General features: G+C 42.9%; 1 protein-coding gene and 2 non-coding genes across 7 annotated transcripts; 2 read left to right on the plus strand and 1 right to left on the minus strand.

The window, feature by feature from the left end:
- Positions 1-12,008: 12,008 nt before the first annotated feature.
- On the minus strand, positions 12,009-22,062 carry LOC123425284 (folate synthesis bifunctional protein, mitochondrial-like). Of its 5 annotated transcripts, XM_045108965.1 has the most exons (17): positions 21,695-22,062; positions 19,267-19,399; positions 19,110-19,181; positions 18,964-19,032; positions 18,805-18,876; positions 18,635-18,703; positions 18,489-18,560; positions 18,325-18,390; positions 18,181-18,246; positions 17,790-18,094; positions 17,356-17,639; positions 16,555-16,826; positions 16,338-16,473; positions 15,773-15,903; positions 15,451-15,607; positions 15,233-15,356; positions 12,009-13,941 (listed from the first exon to the last, which is right to left on the minus strand). In XM_045108965.1, exons 1-17 carry the CDS (start codon positions 21,843-21,845, stop codon positions 12,404-12,406), a joined length of 3,717 nt encoding a protein of 1,238 aa, XP_044964900.1. In that variant the 5' UTR covers positions 21,846-22,062; the 3' UTR covers positions 12,009-12,403. The 5 variants fall into 5 exon arrangements, with proteins under 5 accessions (XP_044964900.1, XP_044964899.1, XP_044964895.1 ...); XM_045108964.1 differs by lacking the exons at positions 15,233-15,356; positions 15,451-15,607; positions 15,773-15,903; ... (11 more) ...; positions 19,267-19,399; positions 21,695-22,062 and adding exons at positions 14,020-14,203; positions 14,328-14,435 and having other exon boundaries at positions 12,009-13,938; XM_045108960.1 differs by lacking the exons at positions 15,233-15,356; positions 15,451-15,607; positions 15,773-15,903; ... (11 more) ...; positions 19,267-19,399; positions 21,695-22,062 and adding exons at positions 14,020-14,203; positions 14,328-14,435.
- Positions 22,063-24,088: 2,026 nt separating this feature from the next.
- Positions 24,089-24,169, plus strand: TRNAL-AAG. Its single transcript has one exon. It is a non-coding gene; the product is annotated as a tRNA-Leu (tRNA).
- Positions 24,170-24,291: 122 nt separating this feature from the next.
- On the plus strand, positions 24,292-24,372 carry TRNAL-AAG. The gene has a single exon. It is a non-coding gene; the product is annotated as a tRNA-Leu (tRNA).
- Positions 24,373-25,359: the final 987 nt, after the last annotated feature.

Below are 25,359 nucleotides of genomic sequence, written 5' to 3' on the forward strand. Positions count from 1 at the left end.
GATCTATAGTCAAAAGTATGTATATATACATTCGTATGGAGTTCTTTAGTAAAATCTCTAAAGAGGCTTATATTTACGAACGAATGAAGTACTATAGCCAACTGCTAATTATAAGTCATTGTTATGTCATCTATAGTCCATCTTAGTCTACTCATAATGAGAAATATCATATATTAGTATTATGTATATGATACTATCTTCATATTGTATAGTATCATATATGCTTTTATTTATTGTAATGCAAGACAAAAAGTAGCATAGCATTTAACATGATACTGTATCTATCTCCTTCTCTTTATTTTTTAATTCTCTCCTGCATCAACATGTTTGCTATTCTCGAGTTAATGTTACCAGCTAAGGCTCCCCGTAATGATAATATCATAGGTAATATCTGTTAAAGCCGTAGATCAACTAGGCGTAGATAGATCCGGTGTTATCATTGTACTCACCTAATCCCGAGCCTGATGAACTCCCAGCGCTGGCCATCGGTGCGGTGGAGTCGTCGGTGGCGTGAGGGAAGAATGTAGCTGAAGGTGGTGCTTCCCGTGAGCACTGCGCTAAACCCTAGATCGGAAGGGGATTTAGGTGGGGAGTCTGGCGGCGCGGTGAACCTCGTACCGTGCGCCCCGGCCCCCACCACTTTATTTATAGCGCAGGTCACAGGGGCCCACCAACCATAACGGGTTGGGCGCCCCCGATCAGGGCGCATAGATCAAGGGCCCGGTGCGCCGTTAGGCCCACGCGGAAGAGATCAACCTAACATTCTCCCCCTTGATCTCAACTTTCACTTTGACTTTATACTTTTATTTGTTCCATCACATATAGGCGTGTAGAGCATGTCTCATCGTCACAGCTTAATTGCCGATAGAGTCATACAGCCACAACACACCTTTTGTTTTGAAACAAATTCATTAACTTTTGGGCCTCTTATTATCCAGGAATCATAGGCTTTCCATCAAACCAATGTCGGCTAAGTGTTCCTTGAACACACTGGGTGGTAAGCCTTTCGTTAGCGGATCCGCAAGCATATACTTCGTACTTATATGCTCGAGACTTATAGTTTGATCCTGGATTTTATCTTTCACAACATAATACTCCCTCCGTTCCAAAATATAAGACCTTTTAGGGATTTTACTAGAAGACTACATACGAAGCAAAATGAGTGAATCTATACTCTAAAATATGTCTATATACATCCGTATGTAGTTAATAGTACAATCTCTAAAAGGTCTTGTATTTAGGAACGGAGGGAGTACTTTATATATATTGTCTTGGCAGCATTGCTGGACTTGTTGTTGTGAGCATAGAATACTGCGGGCTGGTTGTCGCAGTATATCTTTAGTGGCTTGTGGATACAATCTACCACTTTCAAGTCGGGTATAAATTTCTTTAGCCATATCACCTGCCCGGTGGCTTCAAAACATGCTATGAACTCTGTTTGCATCGTAGGCGATGCAACTATGGTCTGTTTAGAGCTTTTCCATGAAATACCCCCCCCCCCTGCGAGAGTGAACACGTACCCAGACGTGGATTTTCTATCATCTCTATCTCCCGCAAAATCAGCGTCTGAGTACCCTTTTATCTCTAGGGAATCTGATCGCCTATATGTTAGCATGATTTCCTTTGTGCCTTGCACATAACGCAAAGCTTTCTTTGCCATCTTCCAGTGCTCTTGGCCTGGATTTGCTTGATATCTACCGAGTACTCCGGTGATAAAAGCTAAGTCAGGGCGTGTGCACACTTGTGCATACTATAAACTTCCAACAGCCGAAGTATACGGTATTGTTTTCATTTCATTGAGCTCGTACTGATTCTTGGGACATTGATATTTCCCAAAACTATCGCCCTTGACTATGGGAGCAGGTGTGGCTTTGCTCTTATGCATATTATACTTTTGGAGAACTTTCTCTAAATATGCTTTCTGTGAGAGTCCTAAGACTCCATTTTTCCTGTCTCGGTGAATTTCAATGCCCAAAACATATGAAGCTTCACCAAGGTCTTTCATGTCAAAGTGTGAGGATAAAAACTTCTTTGTCTCTTGTAGTAGACCAATACTATTGCTTGCAAGCAAGATATCATCCACATACAAGATTAGGAAAATATATTTCCCATGTTTAAACTTAGCATAAATGCAATTATCCTCAACATTTTCTTGGAATCCAAATCTTTTAATGGTATCATTGAACTTGATGTACCACTGTCTAGAGGCTTGCCTTAGCCCATAAATGGATTTCTTTAGACGACAACCTAGATCTTCCTTGCCTTCCATGATAAAACCCTTGGGTTGTTTCATGTAGACATCTTCTTCTAAATCACCGTTTAGAAACGCCGTCTTTACATCCATTTGATGCAGCTCTAAATCAAAATGAGCAACTAGTGCCATTATGATTCTGAAGGAATCCTTACAAGAGACCGGAGAAAAGGTCATATTGTAATCTATCCCTTCTCTTTGTGTAAATTCTTTTGCCACAAGTCGGGCTTTATACTTGTCTACATTCCCATTAGAGTCATACTTTGTTTTGTAGACCCATTTGCAGCCTACTGTCTTTTCTCCTTTAGGAATAAACTCTAAGTCCCAAACATGATTGGAACTCATCGATTTCATCTCATCTTCCATTGCCTCTATCCATTTTGATGAGTGAGGGCTTTTAATGGCCTCCTCATATGTGGTGGGATCACCTTCCATATGAGCCATTTCTGTGTTGTATACTTTATAATCAGTAGAAATAGCAGGTCTTCTTGTTCTATTAGACCTTCTAAGTGCCTCATTGTCGGGCACACTTTCTACTATTTCTTGCTGCACTTCCAATTCATGATCAACAACGGGTTCAGTCGGCTCCTGAAGGACAGGTTCCGGGTCTTCTCCCGCAGTTGTCATGGTTGGAGTTATAGCGGGTAGTGAGAAAAATGGATCTTGAATCATCGGAATGGGTGCATGCACCCTTTTCTCCTCAAGATCAATTTTCCGAGCTACCCGGCTCCCCCTCATCATCTCGTCCTCTAAGAAGACAACATGTCTCGTTTCCACAAACTTTGTGTATCTGTCTGGACAGTAGAAACGAAAACCTTTTGACCTATCAGGGTAGCCAATGAAATGGCAACTCACTGTCTTCGGGTCTAACTTTCCAAGATTTGGATTAAACATTTTGGCCTCAGCAGGGCATCCCCACACTCGTAAGTGTTATAAGGATGCACTCTTCTTGTCCAGAGCTCGTGCGGTGTTTTGGGCACCGACTTGCTTGGAACTCTGTTGAGAATGTGAATGGCGGTTTTAAGCGCCTCCATCCACAATCCCAACGAAAGGTCTGAGTAGCTCATCATGCCGCGTACCATATCCATGAGAGTACGGTTATGCCTTTCAGCTACTCCATTTTGCTGAGGCTCACCCGACATGGAATACTTGGCAACAATGCCAGTCTCTTGCAAGAATTTTGCAAAAGGTCCAGGGACTTGGCCATATGGAGTGTGACGGCCGTAGTACTCCCCCCCACGGTCAGACCTCACTATCTTAATATTTTTATCAAGCTGATTTTCAACTTCAGCTTTGAATATTTTGAATTTATCCAATGCTTCTGTCGGTCTTTGATTGGATAAATGTAACCGAAGCGGGAGTAATCGTCTGTGAACGTTATGAATGAATCATAACCATCCACACTTTTCACCAGAAACGGTCCACAAATATCAGTGTGGACAATTTCCAGTGTTCCTATGCTTCGGTTTTCTCTTTTCTTTATCTGTTTTACATATTTTCCTTTAATGCAATCCACGCATTGTTCTAAGTCAGAGAACTCCAACTTTGGAAGAATTTCATTTTTGATCAATCTTTCTATTCTCCCACTGGAAATATGGCCCAATCGACAGTGCCATAGTTTCGAGGAGTCGTGAGTTCTTTTTCTTTTCTTTTGATCGTTGTTCGACGAAGTACTTTGTTCATTCACATTCAACACATAGGGCGCTTTTTCACATAGCGATAATAAATAAAGCTCATCATGTAGAAATGCATTCCCAACATAATCATTATAAGACCAAATGGCACATTTGCCATGTCCAAAGAAACATTGATAATCGTCTTTGTCTAAACAGGAAACACTTATTAAGTTCCTATTACATGAAGGTACGAAAAGCACATCCCTAAGCAGAAGTTTGAAACCACCGGCTAGCTCCAAGGAGACGTCACCCACAGCTTCAACTTCGGCTTGGACACCGTTCGCAACTTCAATTCTTCTTGAATTTCTTGGCATAGTTATCGTCGAACTGAATCCCTGTAAAGAATTTGCAACATGAACAGTTGCTCCTGAGTCAATCCACCAAGTAGATTTCGTAAACTTTGTATACAAGGATTCATTAACAAAAGAAACTATATCTTTACCTCTCTTAGCCATGAAGGTATTTAGAAAAACAGGGCAATCCTTCTTGTAGTGCCCTTTCTCCTTACAGTGGACGCAAGTTTCCCTGTCCACTGGAATGTGCCTATGCTGATAATGGACAAGAGCTTTGCCATTGCCATTGCCCTGTGGCTTGGAGGGAGAACCTTTATTAGGCGGAAAGCCCTTCTTCTTTTCCTTCACATAGTTAAGAGAGCCACCATGTGAGGCCTTAATCCTCTCCTCCTCTTGTGTGCACATTGCGATGACCTTTTCAATATCCCAAGTCTCGGGCTGCATATTGTAGTTGACTACAAAGGTCTCGAACTCCTTAGGCAACGAAGCCATAACCAGATGGACAAGGAGAGCTGGTTTTATCTCCAGATCTGCATCCATAGGTTTGAGCTTAGCCGCCGTGTGGCTCATCCTAAGGATGTGCTCCCTTATGCCATGGCCACCACCATGGTAGCTCTCTGTCACCAGTTGTTTGATCAACTGGGTGGCATACGTCTTAGAAGAGCCAGTAAACTGACTCTTTATCTTGTTCAACATTTCTTTTGCCGTAGGGCAATCAGCAATTGATCCCACGATGGTGGTCTCAATGGTGTTCTTTATAAACGCCAAACATTTCTTGTTGGCATTTAACCATAGCCTGTTGCTGATGGAGTGGGACATCACCTCTTTTTCATAATTTGCTTGCTTTTTGTCCCAGCTCTCATCATCCTCATCAGCCTCTCTGACTGGGTCTGCAGGTGCAACTGGTTGTGGTTCCTCCAGAACCTAATCCACCTCTGCAATGCAGAGAGCCATGTCCACCTTCTTCCTCCACTCAGAGTAGTTGTCCCCCCTGAGTGTCAGAATTTCCTTGAGGCAGCTCATCAGATGGAAACCTCCTAATCCCGAGCCTGATGAACTCCCAGCGCTGGCCATCGGTGCGGTGGAGTCGTCGGTGGCGTGAGGGAAGAGTGTAGCCGAAGGTGGTGCTTCCCGTGAGCACTGTGCTAAACCCTAGATCGGAAGGGGATTTAGGTGGGGATTCTGGCGGTGCGGTGAACCTCGTACCGTGCGCCCCGGCCCCCACCACTTTATTTATAGCGCAGGTCACAGGGGCCCACCAACCATAATGGGTTGGGCGCCCCCGATCAGGGCGCATAGATCAAGGGCCCGGTGGGCCGTTGGGCCCACGCGGAAGAGATCAACCTAACAATATCATGCATGTCAATTAAGCAATTTTGTTGGGGTGATATAGAATTAAATGAAGAAGGAGATGGTTGAGTATCATATCATGAAAACATATCATATTAAATGATGTGCTACTATGTATCATGCATGACAATAAATGAACTATTCTATGATAATAACGGATGATACTATGTACTACGGATGTAGTATCATACACTAGTATCATGTGCATGATACTAGTACATGATACTCTCCATTACAATCAAATTAAGATACCATCACTATGGCCAGCCGTGTAGCCAACATGTACAATAGTTGATTAAAATATGTATTTTTTTATTATTATATAACACACCTTTCATTTTCATAAAGTGCCTAGGACCCGCTTACCTTCTCTCTCCTCTTTTCTTTCTTTCAACTAAGCAAAAATATACTGGTTTATTTCTTATAATCCACTGACTCGGCTCTATTCTACTTGCTCTTAAAACATTCAGAACATGAACTGATATTTTATATATTTGACAACATTCCACAAAATTCAAGCTCTTTGCAGATAACTGTGATGCTTTTACAAGTGCAGGTGTCAATAACAAAAATTGAAGATTGTTCTTTTTGCTTAGAAGAGGCTTTTCTTTCCTGAATTCCAGCCGCTTCTTTAGGAAGCGACCAATCAGTCGACCAAAGTGTGAGAGCTTACGAGCCGCAAATTCTTGACTTCATAAGCCGAAAAGAGTAGGCTTCATGAGGACTTTTGAGATACGCTAATCTTCAAATTCCATCCAGGTTTTAACGTTCGAATATTTACATGATGGAGGAATTCAGCTATTCTTGGGGCATTACTGCACTTCAGGCCTTCAGGGAAGGAAAACAAAACAATTCAGAGTTTCCAACTCAAGCACCTTATTATGAACATTTCCAAGGAAATACAGATGGCACACATAACAGGGTGTCGAGATCAGGAGTCCTTGCATAAATTGAGCAAGTGTGTCATATATATAACCGTTTGGTACGTTAGTCTAATATTTTTTTTGAACAATCACCGGGGGGGAGAGAGTCCCCACCTGAATATATTACTCAAAAGGCCCGAAGGCAGGTTACATCATAGATTACAGCAAGAGGTGAGGTATAGCCGCCAAGACATGGCAGCCTCCCTACTAACGGGGTCCTTAAATCCAAGGATCCAAAGCGTAAAGTCCGATACAATGTTCCGAAGAGTAATTTGTGGCGTGTGTAGCTCATTACAAAAGACTAGAGCGTTCCTGGAGTCCCACAACTTCCAGAGGATGGCGAGGGCAACTGTAGGCCAGATGTTGATGTCGAGGCCGACCGGAGTCGCAGTCTCCCAAATGCGATGTATGGAGTGAGGTGGCTGTAACCCAAGGAGTGCCCATACCTGAAGCGCATATGGGCAGAGGATGGAGAGGTGCAATGCGTCCTCATGATAGGTAGTGCACCGTGGACAGTCCGGTGAGAGGTAATGGTCTTACGATGTAGGTTTGCCATCGTGCTCAACCTATCATGGCAGAGAAGCCAGCCGAAGATTCTGACCTTTATAGGTGCCTTAGAGCTCCAGATGTACTCAGCGTTGAGATCTAACTCATGGTCGGAGGAGAGCAACGAGTAGGCTTTCCTGGAGGAGAACGAGGAGCCGTGGGTGAGGAACCTGTCGTCGGGCGCGTTGTTCATGGCAACATCCTGCAACAAAGACAAAACAGACGCTAGTTCGACAGAAGCAATATTTGTTAGGCTATTTCGCAGAGTAGCGAGTAAACCGTTATGCATGACTTGCGATACCAGGATATAGGATGATGTGGAGTGGGAGAATAGGTGTGGGTATGTGTCTGCGAGTGGAGTTTGAGTGAGCCAGGTGTCAAGCCAAAAGAAGGTGGAGGTTCCGTTGTTGGTAAGATTGTTGGTAAGGATGAAGGAGATTTTTCGAAGGGCTGGCAGCTGTTTGTTTACTATTTTCCAAAGGTAGGAGGGTGTGTGTGGTTTGCTTTGAAAGTCGAGAGAATAATGTTGGAAGAACCAGTTGATCCAAGGTAAGTCTTGTTTTTGGAGTAGCTTGAAGGCAAATTTCATGAGAAGGCAATTGTTCTGGAGAATTAAATTTTTTATGCCTAGGCTGCCTGCATCTTTTGGGGTGCAGACATTTTTCCAAGCTATGAGGCACCTCGCTCCAGAGCAAGTTTCGTCCGCGCCCCAAAAGAAGGACCGTCGGATAGCGTCAAGCCTTTTGATGATTTTTTTGGTAGCCTAAAAATGGACATGAAATGGGTAGCAAGAGCATCGAGAGTAGATGAGATTAGAGTTAGCCTTGCGCCACGAGATAGTAATATAACCGCCCAACCTGATAAGTACTTCAGGAATCGCTGTATGATGGGTTCAAAGGCAGAGGATGGTAGGCGCATGTGTGAGAGAGTGTAGGCCTAGGTAAATTTGGGGAAAGGTTGAGATGTCGCAGCCGAATGTGGAGGCGATGTTTTGGGTAGTCCAATATTCATTAGAAAATACAAAGCCAGAGAAACCAAAGTTGATATTCTTTAGCATAATATAATCATCGCACACTTGCAGTTACTTATGCCTTCAGTAGTGGACCTGGATAAAAATGGCACAAGACACACAAGGGTATGGCAGTATAACCATCCAACACTGGCAGTTTTCAAGGTTTCACCCAGTGAGCATAGCAGGAAGCCAGGAACGGGCATGCACAAGAAGACACCTATGGACTATTCTTTTAAATGGGAAAGCGTGTTTCAGATTTAAAATGAAAGTATGTACGAAAGGTGGAAATCAATTCTGTAGGAACAAATGATGATCCCAAGTAGACAACTCCAATAAAAGCACATTAAGGACTTGCATTTAGACTATAACAAAACCCTCAAAAATCTGGTTAGATCAGACCAAACCCTAAGGCCTAGTATGTCATACGGCACTTGCATGCATAAATTTCCTCATTGAGTAGAACAGTGATTGATGGCAAGCTGGATTAGCTTCAATTTACACAACAAATTTGTACAAAATATGCCAACAAGTGTCAAATAGCATAAAAAAGACAAGTCCTCGCCAAACCTACAGTGATATCATGGACAAGCCATTTTTTTATGGAAGTACAATGATCTGGCACTTGCAGTTCTTAAGGTTTCATCAGTGGCATAGGAGGAACAAAAATGCATAAGAAGACAATCATGGGTAAACTTTTAACTTACTAGAAAGCAGTTAAGATTTCAAACTCAAATTTGTCAAGGTGGAAAAAATCAAGTATAGAAACAGATGATGCTTTCAAGTAGAAAATTCCATGCAAAAAGCAGTAAATAGGTCTTGCGTCTACACAATAAAACCCTCAGAAACCTGGTTAGATCATAGACCAAGCCTTAGGCTTAGTAATGTCATACGGCACTTGCAATGCATAAGTTTCCTCATTGGGTCATAAACCAATCAGAACTTCTTTTTAGGCCCTGTTTGGAACCACCCAGATTATATAATCTGGTTTTTATAATCTATTGTATTTATAATCTATTGTATTTCCAAACAGGACAGTTTATATTGTAGATTTTATAAACTAGATGACCAGATTATTATAATCTCATAATCTGCTCTACCCCAGCTAAAATGAGATTATGGATTACAAATGACGTGTTACCCTGTAAACTTCAAGAGAATTACGCAGTGCCACCGCCACTTTCCTATTTTTCCTTGTAAACAGAGGGCAAACATGTCATTGTACAATTTAAAAGCTGGTTTACAGTTTATATAATCTGGCCTCCAAACATACCCACCTGGATTATTTTTATAAACCAGATTATATAATCTATGTTCATAATCCAGATTATCATAATCTATTATGGTTCCAAACAGGGCCTTAGAAGCCCCCGCTATATTCTTTCAAAACAACGGTACGAATTGGTTCGAATTTAAAATCCAAATCTGCATTAGAGATGGAAATCAACTCTGTAACAACAAATGATGCTCTCGAGTAGACAATTCCAAGCAGAGTTTATTGCAAAAGTCTCACAGTCAGACAAAACCCTCAGAAACCTGGTTAGATCATAGACCAAGCCTTGAAGCCTAGTAATGTCATACGGCACTTGCAATGCATAAGTTTCTACATTGGGTCATAAGCCAATCAGAAGTCCATTTTAGAAGCCTCCGCTATATTTTTTCAAAACAACGGTAGGAATTGGTTCGAATTTAAAATCCAAATCTGCGTTAGAGATGGAAATAAACTCTGTAGCAACAAATGATGCTCTCGAGTAGACAATTCCAAGCAGAGTTTATTGCAAAAGTCTCACAATCAGACAAAACCCTCAGAAACCTGGTTAGATCATAGACCAAGCCTTAGGCTTAATAATGTCATACGGCACTTGCAATGCATAAGTTTCCTTATTGGGTCATAAACCAAACAGAACTTCTTTTTAGAAGCACCCGTTATATTCTTTCAAAACAACGGTAGGAATTGGTTCGAATTTAAAATCCAAATCTGCATTAGAGATGGAAATCAACTCTGTAGCAACAAATGATGCTCTCGAGTTGACAATTCCAAGCAGAGTTTATTGCAAAAGTCTCACGATCAGACAAAACCCTCAGAAACCTGGTAAGATCATAGACCAAGCCTTGAAGCCTAGTAATGTCATACGGCAGTTGCAATGCATAAGTTTCCTCATTTGGTCATAAGCCAATCAGAAGTTCTTTTTAGAAATCTCCGCTATATTTTTTCAAAACAACGGTAGGAATTGGTTTGAATTTAAAATCCAAATCTGCGTTAGAGATGGAAATCAACTCTGTAGCAACAAATGATGCTCTCGAGTAGACAATTCCAAGCAGAGTTTATTGCAAAAGTAGCACAATCAGACAAAACCCTCAGAAACCTGGTTAGATCATAGACCAAGCCTTGAAACCTAGTAATGTCATACGGCACTTGCAATGCATAAGTTTCCTCATTGGGTCATAAGTCAATCAGAAGTTCTTTTTAGAAGCCTCCGCTATATTTTTTCAAAACAACGGTAGGAATTGGTTCGAATTAAAATCCAAATTTGCATTAGAGATGGAAATCAACTCTGTAGCAACAAATGATGCTCTCGAGTAGACAATTCCAAGCAGAGCTTATTGCAAAAGTCTCACAATCAGACAAAACCCTCAGAAAACTGGTTAGATCATAGACCAAGCCTTGAAGCCTAGTAATGTCATACGGCACTTGCAATGCATAAGTTTCCTGATTGGGTCATAAACCAATCAGAACTTCTTTTTAGAAGCCTCCGCTATATTCTTTCAAAACAACGGTAGGAATTGGTTCGAATTTAAAATCCAAATCTGCATTAGAGATCGAAATCAACTCTTTAGCAACAAATGATGCTCTTGAGTAGACAATTCCAAGTAGAGTTTATTGCAAAAGTCTCACAATTAGACAAAACCCTCAGAAACCTGGTTAGATCATAGACCAAGCCTTGAAGCCTGGTAATGTCATACGGCACTTGCAATGCATGAGTTTCATCATTAGGTACAACAAGATAAAAAAACACAAATAATGAGTCAGAACGAGAAGTTCATAAAAACCCTCCAAAAGCTAGAGATGGCAACGTACTCTGTAGCAACAGTGATGCTCGCAAGTGGAGAATTCCAAACATTGTACATTACAGAGGCCGCACATCTACTCCCTCCGTCCGGGTTTATTAGGCCCCCCAACCAGATTACAGGTACCAAGACTCCATCATTAATGTCTTAGAATAAGCGCCTACTTCTTTGATTTCCCATGCATGATTTATTGCTAATGTAAATTTCCCTTGACCCGCATGCAATCCATGCTCAGCTCAGGCGCGCTGTGCTACTTTTTGGCAAGCTGGAACACTGCATGGCGCATGCATGCCCCCAATTGATGAAGGACTCATACGAGTATCTATAGCTGCATGCAACGGATGGACATTTACTACGCCTGGGAAAACGAAAGGCAGCCGGGAAGATCGAGAAAGCAACGAAACGTTTTTCTACCTTTTGGCAGCTGGATCGAGCGGGGCCTAATAAGAGCGGACACGCTCCCAGCGCCCAAGGGCCCAATAAACCCGGACGGAGGGAGTAGACAATAAAACCCTCAGAAAACTGGTTAGATCATGGACCAAGCCTTGAGGCCTAGTAATGTCATACGGCACTTGCAATGCATAAGTTTCTTCACTGGATACAACAAGATCAAAACACACATAAGGAGTCACAAGAAGTTTAATAAAACCCAGAAAACTGAATGAGAGACCGCCAACTCTGCAGCAACAAACAATGCTCTTTAAGTAAACAATTACAAGTAAAGTATACTCCAAAAGTATCAATATTAAAAACTATCAGAAAAACAGGAGTTTCCCCATTTGGTACGACGACATCAAAACACAAATAAGGAGTCGCGAAGAGAAGTATGGAAAGGCAAGCTGGAATAAAATTTACATAACATATGTGAACAAGTGCAAAATGGACTTGAAATTCGAAAAATGTCAAAATCCTTTGGAATTTATCGAATTAAAATAAATTATAAGAGTGTTGCATAAGAAATTATGCCAGAAACCTATCTAAGATGCATTAATTTTATCGGAAACTTACTAGCAACCCTTGCAACTTGTTTTCCTTTGTTACTCTCCGGATGATCTAAGTTGAGTTTACCTTTTACTTCCTTGAAGATTCTAGGAAGGAGCCATCACAAGAAACAATGTACATCTTTGGTTTACTCCAACAGTTATACACATGCTTTTATTGCCTCAAGTGATGATACACCAATGGTGTGTTAGCAATTACTCAATGTCACAAAACGTCTTGTGGGACAGAGGGAGTACTCTACAAGTCAATACCACCATTTTCTTGTACAAAACTGGAGAATAGTCTCAATTCTCTGCTGGCGGTATACTTTTTGGTTTGGCCATGCGCAATGCATCAGCGATCTGTGCACCATCCACGCTATATCCAACATTATGAACCCTTAATATGTTAGCACCATTCATAATCCCTATTGCATTACCAGCAACAGTAGCGGCATCTCTCTCAACTGGATCGGCACGATTGCATATTTCACCTAAGAAACTTTTTCTCGAGAGCCCAAGTAATATGGGCACATGTGAAGCAGCTAAACTCACTTTACCCATCTCTTTTCTAATGGACCTCAAGCCGTTGAGTATTTCAAGATTATGTTTGGGTTCCTTGGAGAACCCAATGCCAGGATCAAGAACTATCCTCCACAGAGGAATTCCAGACAGCTCTGCTTCTCTTAACCGTGCGTATAACTCAGAAGCAACTTCTTTGCAGACATCATCATACTGTAAATTCTGTGGACTCTGCATAGTTGATGGATCACCTCTCATGTGCATGGTAACATATGGAACTCCAAGTTCAGCTACAACTTCAAGAATACTTGGGTCAAGCTGTCCACCAGACACATCATTAACCATGGTGGCTCCTCTTTTTACAGCTTCAGCAGCGACTTGCCCGTAGAATGTGTCTACTGAGAGCAGCTTCCCTTGCATCTCAGGGATTTTGGTGACTGCATCCAGAACAGGGACCAGCCTCTCAAGTTCTTCGTTCGCAGATAGTCTTGTTGCAGAGGGCCTGGTGGATTGAGCACCAATATCAATTATGTCTGCACCTTCTGATATCAACAGCTTAACCTGAGCAATGGCAGCCTCCACTTCTTGAAACTTACCTCCATCACTAAAGCTGTCTGGCGTCAAGTTAAGCACCCCCATGATAAGGGTCCTCTCACTCCAATCCAACAGACGATTCCCAACAGCCATAACCCTCTTGATACCTTGTGTCCCAATTAAAGATTCACCACCAAGCTCGTTCCACACATCAAAGAACCCACCGCTGCACTTCGAGAGGGAGTGCCAGCTTTTCTCAATATGATCGTCAGCCGAGGACCCTAGAAGGTCAACAAGAGGTGCTAAAACGAATTGTCTCTCATGGATGCGCTCATGTGGCACGGTCAGAGTCTCGGTATTGATCTGGGAGTCGCCATACAGGAGAATGTCCAGATCGATCGGCCTCGGGCCGTACCTTATCCCCGCGGTCCGCCCTATATCCCTCTCGATCTCCTTGAGCTTCTTGAGCAGATCATGAGGCCCCAGCTTGGTGGTGCCCCGAACAGCGGAGTTGAGGAACCGCGGCTGGTCCGTCACATACTTAGGGGCGGTCTCGTACAGACAGGCGTGCCTGGTGATCTTTATGCCCGAGTCTTTCATCAGCCGCAGCGCCCTGTCGAACGAACTGATCCTATCCCCCACATTGCTTCCCAGAGCAATCACAATCTCTTGGCCGGCTGCGGGACCTCCCGCGAGCGCACTTCGCGTGTACGAGCGGGCCCTGCATGGGTTAGCGTACCCCGGCGCTGTCCTTGAGGAGCTGAGGGAATGCCTGAGATCCAACGCTGCTGGTACATTGAAGAGGGGACGAGTTAGAACTACTATCTTTGAACTGGAAGAGGTTCGAGCTCGGAAGGGATCGCTACCTGGAAAAGGATTGGGGGCCGCTAGCCCCCCGCAGTAGTAGGTCTTGGCGACTGAGTACATCTTCCTCAGTGTCTCCTTAGCATGGAGCATGTTGGAGCATCTGCTGCTTCAGCTCTCTGCGCATCTGCTGTTCTTCCCTGCCGTGCGGAGGGACCCCCGCGGTCGATGCCCTGCGGAGTGAATCTGCTCCCCCGCGGTCAGCTTAGCTACAGCGGAATCTGCGGCGTGACGGAGGTCGAAGAGAAGAGAGAGAGAGAGAGAGAGAGAGAGAGAGAGAGAGAGAGAGAGAGACACGCGCGTACCGTACCCTGAGATGAGGGCGAGGGCCTCACCGCTCTGAGCTGGGCGGCGGCCGGCGGGCGAAGGAGGTTGGCGGTACCGTCGGTCGCCCGGCAGGGGGGGAGGAGGGAGGGGGATGGTGTGGCGGCGGCCGGCGGGCGAAGGAGGTTGGCGGTACCGTCGGTCGCCCGGCAGGGGGGGAGGAGGGAGGGGGATGGTGTGGCGGCGGCTGCGCTGGGTTCGGGTTTGTTTATGCCCATCTCTCCATGCTATCGAGATTCAAGGGCAATCATCGGCTACCTACCGGGAGCGATGGCTGGGCTCGTTATGTGTGAGCCACGGCCCAAAAAGCCCATTTCAAGGAGCGACCGCCGACCGAGGCGCGCCTACAGAAACGATCGGCGCCTCTTCTTCGATTCGAGGAGCGTGCGCCCGCAGGCAGCAGATCATGGCGAATTCTCTCTCTCTCAAAAAAAGGAGCAGATCATGGCGAAATTCTCTCTCTCAAAAAAAAAGGAGCAGATCATGGCGAAACGGGCGGGGCGGGAAGGCGCGTACCGGCGTGCGACGGCCGGCGGCGCGTGCGCAGGGCATCCGCCCTTCGTGGCGCGTGGTGAGTACCGTTGATCAAGGCGCTAAAAATCTGTAAATTGTGGCCGTTGGAATGGTAAAAAAACACAGCAATCCAGTGGGCAATTACTGTCGCTGTCTCGATCACACAATCGATTTCCTTTGAAATAAGGATCGAACACAGCTACAGCCTACATCGGAAGGCGTCTACTTCTGTCGCTGGCACGGATTTGAACAAGAATGACCCTAAGGCTCGGCAACAAAACTGTAAATTTGTACAGCTGCTACTGCTCGCCAAAAGCTCTCTGGATACTTTCAGGCGTATATACAAACAGCGCAGCAACCCTTATACCGCGTAGTCACCGGATTCGCCGTCGCGCCTCGCGTAGCTCTCGCAGCTGGACATCCTGGTCATGTTCGCCCGCTGCACGAGCCGGACCAGCGACTGCACGACCTCGGACATCGGCGGCCGGAACTCCGGCTCGGCCTGTTCAGGTTTCAAGATAAGCGTTAAGAGTGTGGCAAAAAAAAAAAACAGTCAGAGAAACAGGGGAACTGCAAGAGGAGGCTATGGCATGCACCTGAACGCAAAGGGCTATCGCGTCGGCGAAGCGAGACAGGGACTTGGAATGGTACAGCCCCTGGAGCGCCGGATCCACCATCTGGTCCAGCGCGTCGATGTCGTGCAGCTGCGGGGCGGCCCATCGGACCAGCGACTGCTCGGATCGTGGCCGGGACCTGCAGCGGTTCATTTCAGACAGTAACTGGAAGTTCAGTACACTTCAGAGGACTACATGTTCTTATTACAGTTTGCAGGGAGTTGCGAATATTCCTGGGGGAGTTCAGAAACAATTTCAGGAGCAGATGATGAATGGTGCAGTAGCATTTGATTGTGGTGCGTACCTGTCAAATGGTTTGCGGCCAGTGAGGAGCTCTAACATGACGACTCCGAAGCTATATACATCGCTCTTCAGTGAGTATTGGCCAGACATGGCTACCTCAGGTGCCCTATATCCTGAGTTTTCTTCTGATTCCTGGAATTGATGTTACGCAAGTAAGTAATTGTTGATATAAATGTTTCCTCCTAAATTATGGTCATTAGCATTTGCATTGTGAAATGTGCAGAACACCAAACTCAGTATCATCTCACTTGTTTGATCCGATACTATCTAGCCTTGCATCCAACTAACAACAAGTAATAGTTATACGATCCTACCTAACTTTATTATGTTATACTTGAACAGCAACTCATGCTTGATCCACTAAAATTATCCTTGATTAAATTGACGTCATGCTATTTGAATATTTAATTTTGGATACAATAGCATAAATGAAATAGTAATATGCAGCATTTTCGGCTGCAAAATGACAAATAATTCCAGCATTTTCCTTTGATGATGTTAATCTTAAATCATGTGATATTCCTGCAGGTTGTCAGGAAGACTGAGGATATCGTGCATGACATTACCTGGAATTCCTGGTTTGGAATAAGATCTCCATACCCAGAATCTGAAAGGTGGGGGTTCAGCTCACTATCCAGTAAAACGTTTGATGACTTAAAATTCTTGTGGACCACAGATGGCGAACATGTTTCATGTAGGTATCTGCAGAATTCACATGATTGTTACTGACATGAATTTTATTTCTAGATTAACACGAAGGATTGACAGGCCTGTTTCACTTACTCTAATGCCCTTGCAGATCCAAGAGCAATCTTTACACGGTCATTCCAGGACAGTGGTTTGCTTTGATCATCCACTAGGTTAAGTAAGTCACACAGAGAACCATTTTGATAGAATTCATATACCAACAAGCACTGCCCATGCTCTGAACAATAGCCAACTAGCTCAGCAAGGTTTGGATGATTTAGCCTTGAAATATTTGCAACCAACTCAATGAACAAATCAGAAGGATAGCCTGGGAATGCAGAAAAGTTGATTTTTTTTACAGCCAGGACCTGAAAAAAACCGGAAGATGATGAGAATGCAATAGTAGCAAGGGGACTTTATTCAACCGTACTATCTTTTAGAAATTCAACATCAAGCCATGGTTAATGAAATGAGATTGTTGAACCCAATTAGCACCATAAAATTAGACAACGGCATTTTGCAATGATACAAGCATAGATTGGGTATTCCCATGCATACAACAAACTTTCATGCTATTACATGGACACATTTTGAAGCAGGTGTAATTTGATGAAAAATATTTATGACAGATAAAATCCTGTACTGTAGAGGCAAGATATGAATGATATGTACTTCCTCCGTTCCTAAATATAAGTCTTTTAAGAGGTTCCACTAAGGGACTACATACGGATGTATATAGACATACTTTAGAGTATAGATTCACTCATTTTACTCCGTATGTAGCCTGCTAGTGAACTCTCTAAAAGACTTATACTATTTAGGAACGAAGGAAGTACGATGGTATGAATGATATGTTTAATCCGGGAAATAATGGATATCAAGTAATTGGACAAGCACCTTCTGATCATTGAATTGTGCTCTGAAAACACGTCCAAATGATCCCTCACTGATGAAATGGTCAGCACTGAAGCTTCCTGTTGCTATCTGCAGATCTGCAACTGTGTATGCAGGTATTTTGATGGAAGACAAACTTATCTTCCTTGTGACAGACTTGGTTGTGAGATCATTTTCATCGAAGGACTTGTGCAAGTCAATTTTCGTTGGAGGTTTTAAGCTCATTGAAACAGTCTTTTGAAATTGATCCTTGCCAGTTGTTGAGATGATCTTGATGGACTTCATCTCTGAAAAATAGAGTTTTGACTTTAAGTGAGAAGAGCAGCACGTACAATTTACCCATTCTTACAAAATGGAAATTATGTGTAAAGAAGTATTCCTGGGCTAGAGAACTGTAGTAAGATGAAAATGTAGAACTCAGAGGCAATGTCGCTTACGTTTAAATCCTGAAGCAAGGGGACTGAGAGGTTCTTTCTGTTCGGGGTCTCTTCCTCGTGACAATTTCCAAGATTCCCTCTTGATCACAAAGAATGCGACCATCACAACAACAACCAGCAAACATATAACAATTCCTGCTATTGCACCACCTTGTAGTTTGGAGTGTTTGCTTCCACTGTCGGATGGGCCATTGTTGCCATTACTACTTGGAAGAGCAGGGCGTTGAGGTGTTGGAGTTGTCGTTGGAGTTGTACTTGGTGGAGGTGGTGGTGCGGGGCCATTGCTAAATGAGTTTCCAGTTGTCCTACGAAAGGAGTAGAGGACTAACTGTGATTCCATTCTATATGCTTGTAACAGCCAAACAAGGGCAGTTGTAGTAAAAATACTCACTGTAAATTCCTTATTTTCTTTAGCTTATCAGGGACCCAGCCGGTGAATTGGTTGTTCGCGACATTTCTGCAACGATGATCGAATGTTGCATTTATAAGATGATTAAACCGTGAATTAGAACAGGTTGTGGGTATATAAACTCACAAGTCAGCGAGAGGAAGATTGGCAAGGACATCTATCGTGCCACTGAATTGGTTGTTCTGCAGATAACTGGCAAGAGGAGATATTACTTTTGTAATCAATATATAGACTTTATTCTTGTTGATGAAACAAATTGATGCAGAAACATACAAAAACAATGTACTCACAGTGTTTTCAAACTTGTTATAGAGTTGAAGCTTTGTGGAATATTACCAGAAAATGTGTTGAATGAGATATCCCTGAGTGAAATGAATTAATGGTTCAGTTTCTCTACTAGCTTGACAGCTTACTGCTCAAACAGAAAATCACTCACATTGTTGTTAGGTTGGTGAGCTGGTTAAACATGTCACTGATGGTTGAGAGCTGATTATGAGCAAGATTCCTGCAACGGAGACATTAAAATAATTTGGTCAGATCATACCAGAAAAAAAATCACAAAGAAAGTCAGCGGATACATCAACTTATAGGAGATAAGTAACTTACAAATCCTTAAGTGCGACCATTTGGGAAATAGAGTATGGTGTGGTCCCAGTGAAGTGATTTCCAGCAAGATTTCTGCAGATCAAGTTCTTTGTGAGAACTAAAAGATTATTCTGCATATAGATAAGAGAAGCTTGAGTTGCACATAGAAGTACTACTTACAATTTCACAAGATTTGGAGGAAGATTATAGGGAATGTCACTGCCTCCAAGATTATTATTGCTCATATCACTGCACAGAACTAAACTAGATCAAAACTTGTTTATGGTGAGAGAGCATTGACTTGGGATGAGAGAGATCTGACTAACAGCTGAACTAGTGCAGTCAGTAGGTTCATATTGTAGCCCAATGTCCCGTTAAGACTCATGCCCGGTAAGTTTCTGTCAAGTATTAGGAAAGTAATATCAGATAAGAAGGATAAGTTGCCGTGGCTTGCGAAAATACCACATCTGAGTCTCAGCTCACATTGTTGTCACTCTGGAACCTGAGCAAGTGATCCCCTGCCACGACTGCCCGCAGGGATCTCCATTTTGTGACACCCAGTTTTTCAGCTGGGGTGGGTAGTTCATTGTTGTATAGAAAACATTGAGGGCTGTCACTGCATAAGCATACGCAAAATTTGAGAGAATCAATAATACTGGTTGATTGGTAGTATTTCACGTAAATGACTATAACTATGTTTTGTTCTTACTTTTTTCTTCCCAACGTAAGTATTTTTAAACACACAAAAAAGGATTTTCTTAGTTCATATGTACCAATATTCCCTTTCATTTCCTTCTACACCCAGAAACAATAGTTAACTCGTCTTATGGGATTGGGAATATGGCTACTCATTCCATCACTAATGTTGTAATACTGTGAAGGATAGTGATGTTCCGTATGATTCAGTTCATTCTATAACAAGTTGGAATTGGTTATTAAAGATTTTGTAAACAATGATTAATTAGACAGTTTCGAAGTTGACTTTGCAAATAACTAGTCATGTCTAATAAGGTATCCCCATTATTTTGTAAACGAAGACAAGTAAGACATTGAGGGCTGTCACTGCATAAGAATACACAATTTTTGGGAGAATCAGTAATACAGGTTGATCGACATTTCAGGTAAATGACTGTAATTGTGTTTTGTTCTTACTTGTCTTCCCAATGAAAATATTTTTCAACACAAAAAATGCAAAACGAAATTATTGTTTAGTTCATATGTACTTCCTCTGTCTTGGTTTATAAGACATGTGTGTCGTTCTAGGTTGATAATTTAACTAGGTAAATATGTATTATATTTGATGAAAAATATATGTTTAGAAAGTACATCCGCTTAAGAATCCAATGATATACTTTTGGTGACATATAACTCATATTTAGTTAGTCAAATCGATGACCTAAAACTACGTGCAAACCCTATATACCAAGACGGAGGGAGTAGCAAATACTTAACTCGTCTAATGGGATTGCAAATGTGGTTACTCATTCCATCGCTAATGTTGTAACAGTGTGAAGGGTAGTGATGTTATGTATGATTCAATTCATTCCTGAGTGTTGGAATTGGCCATTAAAGATTTTGTAAACAATTATTAATTTTATATAGTACGGTTACAAAATAATACCAGACGTGTCTTGCTAATGTTTGTAACAGTGTGGAGGATAATGATGTTATGTACTGTATGATTCAGTTCATTCCAGCGTGTTGGAATTGGTCATTAAAGATTTTGTAAACAACAATAATTCTATATTACAAGTGTTACGGTGATTGGGGAGTTTACATGCCGTCCATCCACACTAATCCGATGGTGAAAAAATAGGAGTTACGAGGAATGACGAAAATGAAATTACGGGAAATTACACGTAACCGTGGGACCAATACAAAATTTTGATGGAACCAGTTACTTTACCATTCTTTCTTTTTATAAAAAATAATATCTGTAAATAATTTTTCAGATCCGATGGTTAGAAAAAATTAAAGACAGAGTTACATGACCATCGACAATTTCGAAGTTGACTTTGCAAATAACTAGTTGTCTCTAATAAGGTATCCCCGTTATTCTGTGACCAAATGCCCATCAAAGTTAATTTGATTATGGAACCAAATGAAATATTAATAGAATCAAGGACTGGGTTTTCTTGGCAATCACACAAATATATTTTTCGGACGAGCAGCTGTCTGCAACCTCGCACAAAACCAGGCATAAAAGAAGAAATGATCTGAATTTTTCACAGACTCCCTGCTGAAGTCTGACATCTGGGTGCATAAAACCAAGCAGTTCCCATCAAATGCGTCATGAGTACATCAAGAACAACGAAGAAAGGGTGAGGGGGGATAAATCGAGAACTTGTCACAAATTTAGCATCACTGCTAGGAAAATATTACTATAACCTTAGGAAAAATAGAACTTCTGAAAACTCTGCTATCTGATCATCCCAAACTTCAATAGCCCTAGAATCCCCACCACGAAAGGACCAAAGAGCAGCAGCAGGAAGGGACGAAGAGCTACAGAAACATCTTTTCCCGGCTTGGTTAAATGACACACCTACCAAGGAAAATGTTTATGGGATGCCGATGAACAAAGTAGAGCTCCAAATTGACCAAAATTATAAAAGCAAGGAAGGGTCGAATGAGACTGTTGGGTTCCATGAATCATCAGCAGCGCAACTGTTTCCTGCTCTCATCTAAACCTAACATTTCAGGAATCCAGGAATGGGCATCAAAAGCGGCCTGTCTACAGCTGAAGTGAACCACCAAAGCAAGGGGGGGAAGGAACCAAGAACACAGATTTTCCCCATCCGTTGCTACTCAGCCAAGCTAAGAAATGCATTGTTTCTTGGTTTTCCGAAGTATAAAATCAAACAAAAAGAACAAATAAAAATGGCTATATGAAGTAATAATCTCACTGGCTTACCATCGTTGGAGTCGGTGTTGGCGTGAGCCCCCATGGAGGCAGTGGCCAAGAAGAGCAGCAGCGCTCCAATGGCCGCAGCTCCTCTCCCCCTCATCTTGGCCGTGGCCGTGGCCGTGGCCGTGGTCGTGGTCGTGGCTGCTGCGTTGGTCATGGCAGCAGTAGCTCGTCTGCACTCTGCAGGCTCGCTGCAACGCCCAATAACTTATGCTCCGAAAAAGGTCTCTTTTGCGCCCCCTGCTTTTGTTTATTTGGTATATTCTTTTTCTTTTTTCTCGGTGCTGACATGTCCTTTTTTTCCCCAGTGGATTGTGTATTTGTCAGCAAGCTGGAATCAGGGAGGAGGGGAAGGGCTTTAAAGAAGTGCACATCGCACGCTGAGAAACCCCTCGGAAATGGCAAAAACTAATTATTCTCTCACTGGTCGTGTCATCTTCTGTAGCGCTCATTTTGGGGGCTTGGGGCCGAGGCAAGATTTTTGCGCAGGCCGGTTGTATCGGCTTGATACAACGAGTGAACGAAAATATCAGCAATGCTACATATACAGTCAATTACGGACTGATTTTGTTTACATGATGACATGACAACAGGTGATTGGAGAAAAAAAGAGTGAGGCGGGCCATCCATATCGTTGGTCAAAAAAAGGAAAAGATGTTTGCAACGTCTTTGTACAGCTTTTGCCTTCTTTCCAGTGAGATGAGATTTGTTGTGCACGTATATATTGTTTCGAGTAAGTGAAATGCTGAAAACAAGAAGGAACTCTTGTATCCGCATACCAAAAACGCACAGTTACAAAAGAAGATTTGGGGCCAAGTTTCGTTCAGAAGTTTTATACTAGTGCTGTATCAGGAAGACTGCCACTTGAGCTGATGCGTGCGTGTCCTTGCGGGGAAAAAAGTTTATGTATGCGCAATGACACGTTGAGGAGGTGAGTGGAAGATGTTGCGGTCACTTCTTTTGTGGTGGTTGTGCGTCGTGGCTCCCATGCCGGAACGTTGCCGTCCGTGCGCGGTCGCTTTTGCTGATTGGCAATCAACCACACCAGATACAGGCGCTCGCATGCGTGTGCAGAGTGCTCTGCACTCCTTCATTTTCTTTAGACGGTTTCAGCATGGCCACAGTAAACTCCCAGTTCCATGCTGTTCTCCTTGAAAAGAGGCCCAAAGGGATCCAAAGATGCTTCGGAAACAGGCACTAAATTTCGATGCAGCCAAATTTAGTAGTGAGTTTTTTGTAAGTAAGAATTCCACATGAAACCATTTGTTTGCTCTGACTTTTTCCTTAAAAGTGGGTGCACGTTGTTCTCACCGTGATTGCACCATGCGTCCGTGTCATGATGAAGCATAATTAACCAGTATCCTTCCTGAACATCGCTTTTCTTCCTTTTCAGCATTTTTTTTTATCTTCGCCTTTTTTTCTGGGGAACGTATCCTCGCCTCTTCTGCCCAAGTGTCTAGCGTCCAGTGCTATCCGGTTAGGCGAATAATTTGCCATGCTGACCAGGTGGCCAAACCCGTCCAATTAGTACGTTACATTACGCTGCGCCCATAACCTCGTCGTTTTCGTGGGCTGTTTTCGTCTTCAGACGGACGGCTTCTCGTCGCATCCAACTGAGGTAACGTGGCTCATGAGATGAGATACAGTGGATCAAGAATTACGCCGAGGGCGACATGCTAGTATGCACACCTGTAACTGTCTCTGCTGGCCGACATACATAGAGTTTTTTTTTTGTGTGTGTGTGTGAAAGACATACATAGAGTTTAACAGCAACGTGGACGTGTGGCATGTTGTTTAGTTCTCTCTGCTTCGTCAGCGAGTTCAGGTTGGTTGCTTAATAACCGAATTGATGGACGGGGAATCGGCTGTTGACGTCGCCCAGCACGGTTTGGTTTGAGTGGCTGCGCTTTGTGTGACCTAACCTAAGTAACCTGGAAGGTGACGGGACGATCCTCGCACTCTGCTGCTGCCGTTGCATGATCGTAGCCATCCTCAGCTTGGCATCAAAACCTAGCTTGGTTAGGCTTGTGGACAGAGCGATCGGTGAAGTTTGTTGGCTGTAGCAGATGACGGGGAAGAACAATGACCAAGTTAGACCACCAACCAAGAACCACTGACGCCACCAACAGTGATTAGAAAGAAAGCGAAAGCAGTCTGCTTCATGGACATCTCTCTCTGGGACCGAATCAGAGGTGGGCGAGAGCAGTTAATTCGGTTAGCCAACTCCAGGGTCATCTCAAGGACCTATAGGGACGAGACGAGGGACCAAATGGCACGCCCTTTTTCATTGGTTGCACCCAGACGAGACGACGGATCATGTTGATCCAAGAGTGCCCAAACACTCCCGTATGAAGAAGTGTCGCAGGATATATAAACTCGAAATGGAATCGAAACACAGATGATCGGATGGCCGAGTTGGTCTAAGGCGCCAGATTAAGGCTCTGGTCCGAAAGGGCGTGGGTTCAAATCCCACTCCGGTCATACTCATTTTTTATGTTTTTTGCATCAACCAAACATTCATGTTGATTAAAGAGTACTCAAACACCCCCGTAAGAAGAAGTACCTGCGGATATATAAACTGGAAATGGAATTGAAACAAAGTTGATCGGATGGCCGAGTTGGTCTAAGGCGCCAGATTAAGGCTCTGGTCCGAAAGGGCGTGGGTTCAAATCCCACTCCGGTCAAAATTATTTTACGTTTTTGCATCAACCAAAAGATATATATTCAACCTTTGATAAAAGAGAACCAAAACATTATACATTCAACCATAGATAAAAGAGAACCAAAACATTATATATTCAACCATAGATAAAAGAGAACCACGTGCAGTCTATATATATAAAAAAGGCGCATGTCGAGGCGACTCTGTCTGAGAATAAAAAAAGAAATCAAGAAATCTTGTAACTTCATTGTATAAAATTTTGTTTAATCGACAACCAATCATATGAATTCACCAAAGTTACGAGGTTTCTTGGGATAACGGATATTTAAAATTCAATTCTGGTTTTATCTAGCTAACTCTCATCAATTTTCTTTTATTTATTTTGAGAAAATCTAATCTAAAGCGTGTGCACACCTGTGTTCCCGTGCGGCGGGGCTCGTGGCAGGATTCCCGCTTCCGTCGCTATCCCGCTACAGTGGTATAGTACGTCGTAGTGATGATGTGCTACAGTGCGCTACAGTACAAGTGCTTGTTACTACAGTGTTATAGTACGTCATAGTGGTACAGTTCTACAGTACGGTACAGTACTTTGCATTATAAGTGCTCAACGAGCATGTGCTGTTGGTACACTATAATGCTTTGCAATAGTACATCTTGTAACTATTTTCGCTAAAGTGTTCGGTGATAGTGATGCTTTTTTGCACAGAAGCTTGTTGTGCTTTTGCAACTAGCACACATCTTCTATTTATAGAATAATGTTGATTGCATTGTACATATTAAAATGACAACTACAACAAAGCGGTTGTGACAAGTGGATTTTATAAGCAATGAAAAGCTTTATATGACAATGTGACAACTAGGTAACATTAAAAATGACAAGCACATAAAAAAGATTGTGGCAAGTGGATTTATAAGCATTAGCAAGCTTTATAAGACTACATGACAACTAGGTAGCACTAAAGATGACAAGCACAATTTTTTTGTGGCAACTGGATTTAGAAACACCAAC

Source organism: Hordeum vulgare, chromosome 2H (assembly GCF_904849725.1).
Source record: "Hordeum vulgare subsp. vulgare chromosome 2H, MorexV3_pseudomolecules_assembly, whole genome shotgun sequence".
Taxonomy (NCBI): domain Eukaryota; kingdom Viridiplantae; phylum Streptophyta; class Magnoliopsida; order Poales; family Poaceae; genus Hordeum; species Hordeum vulgare.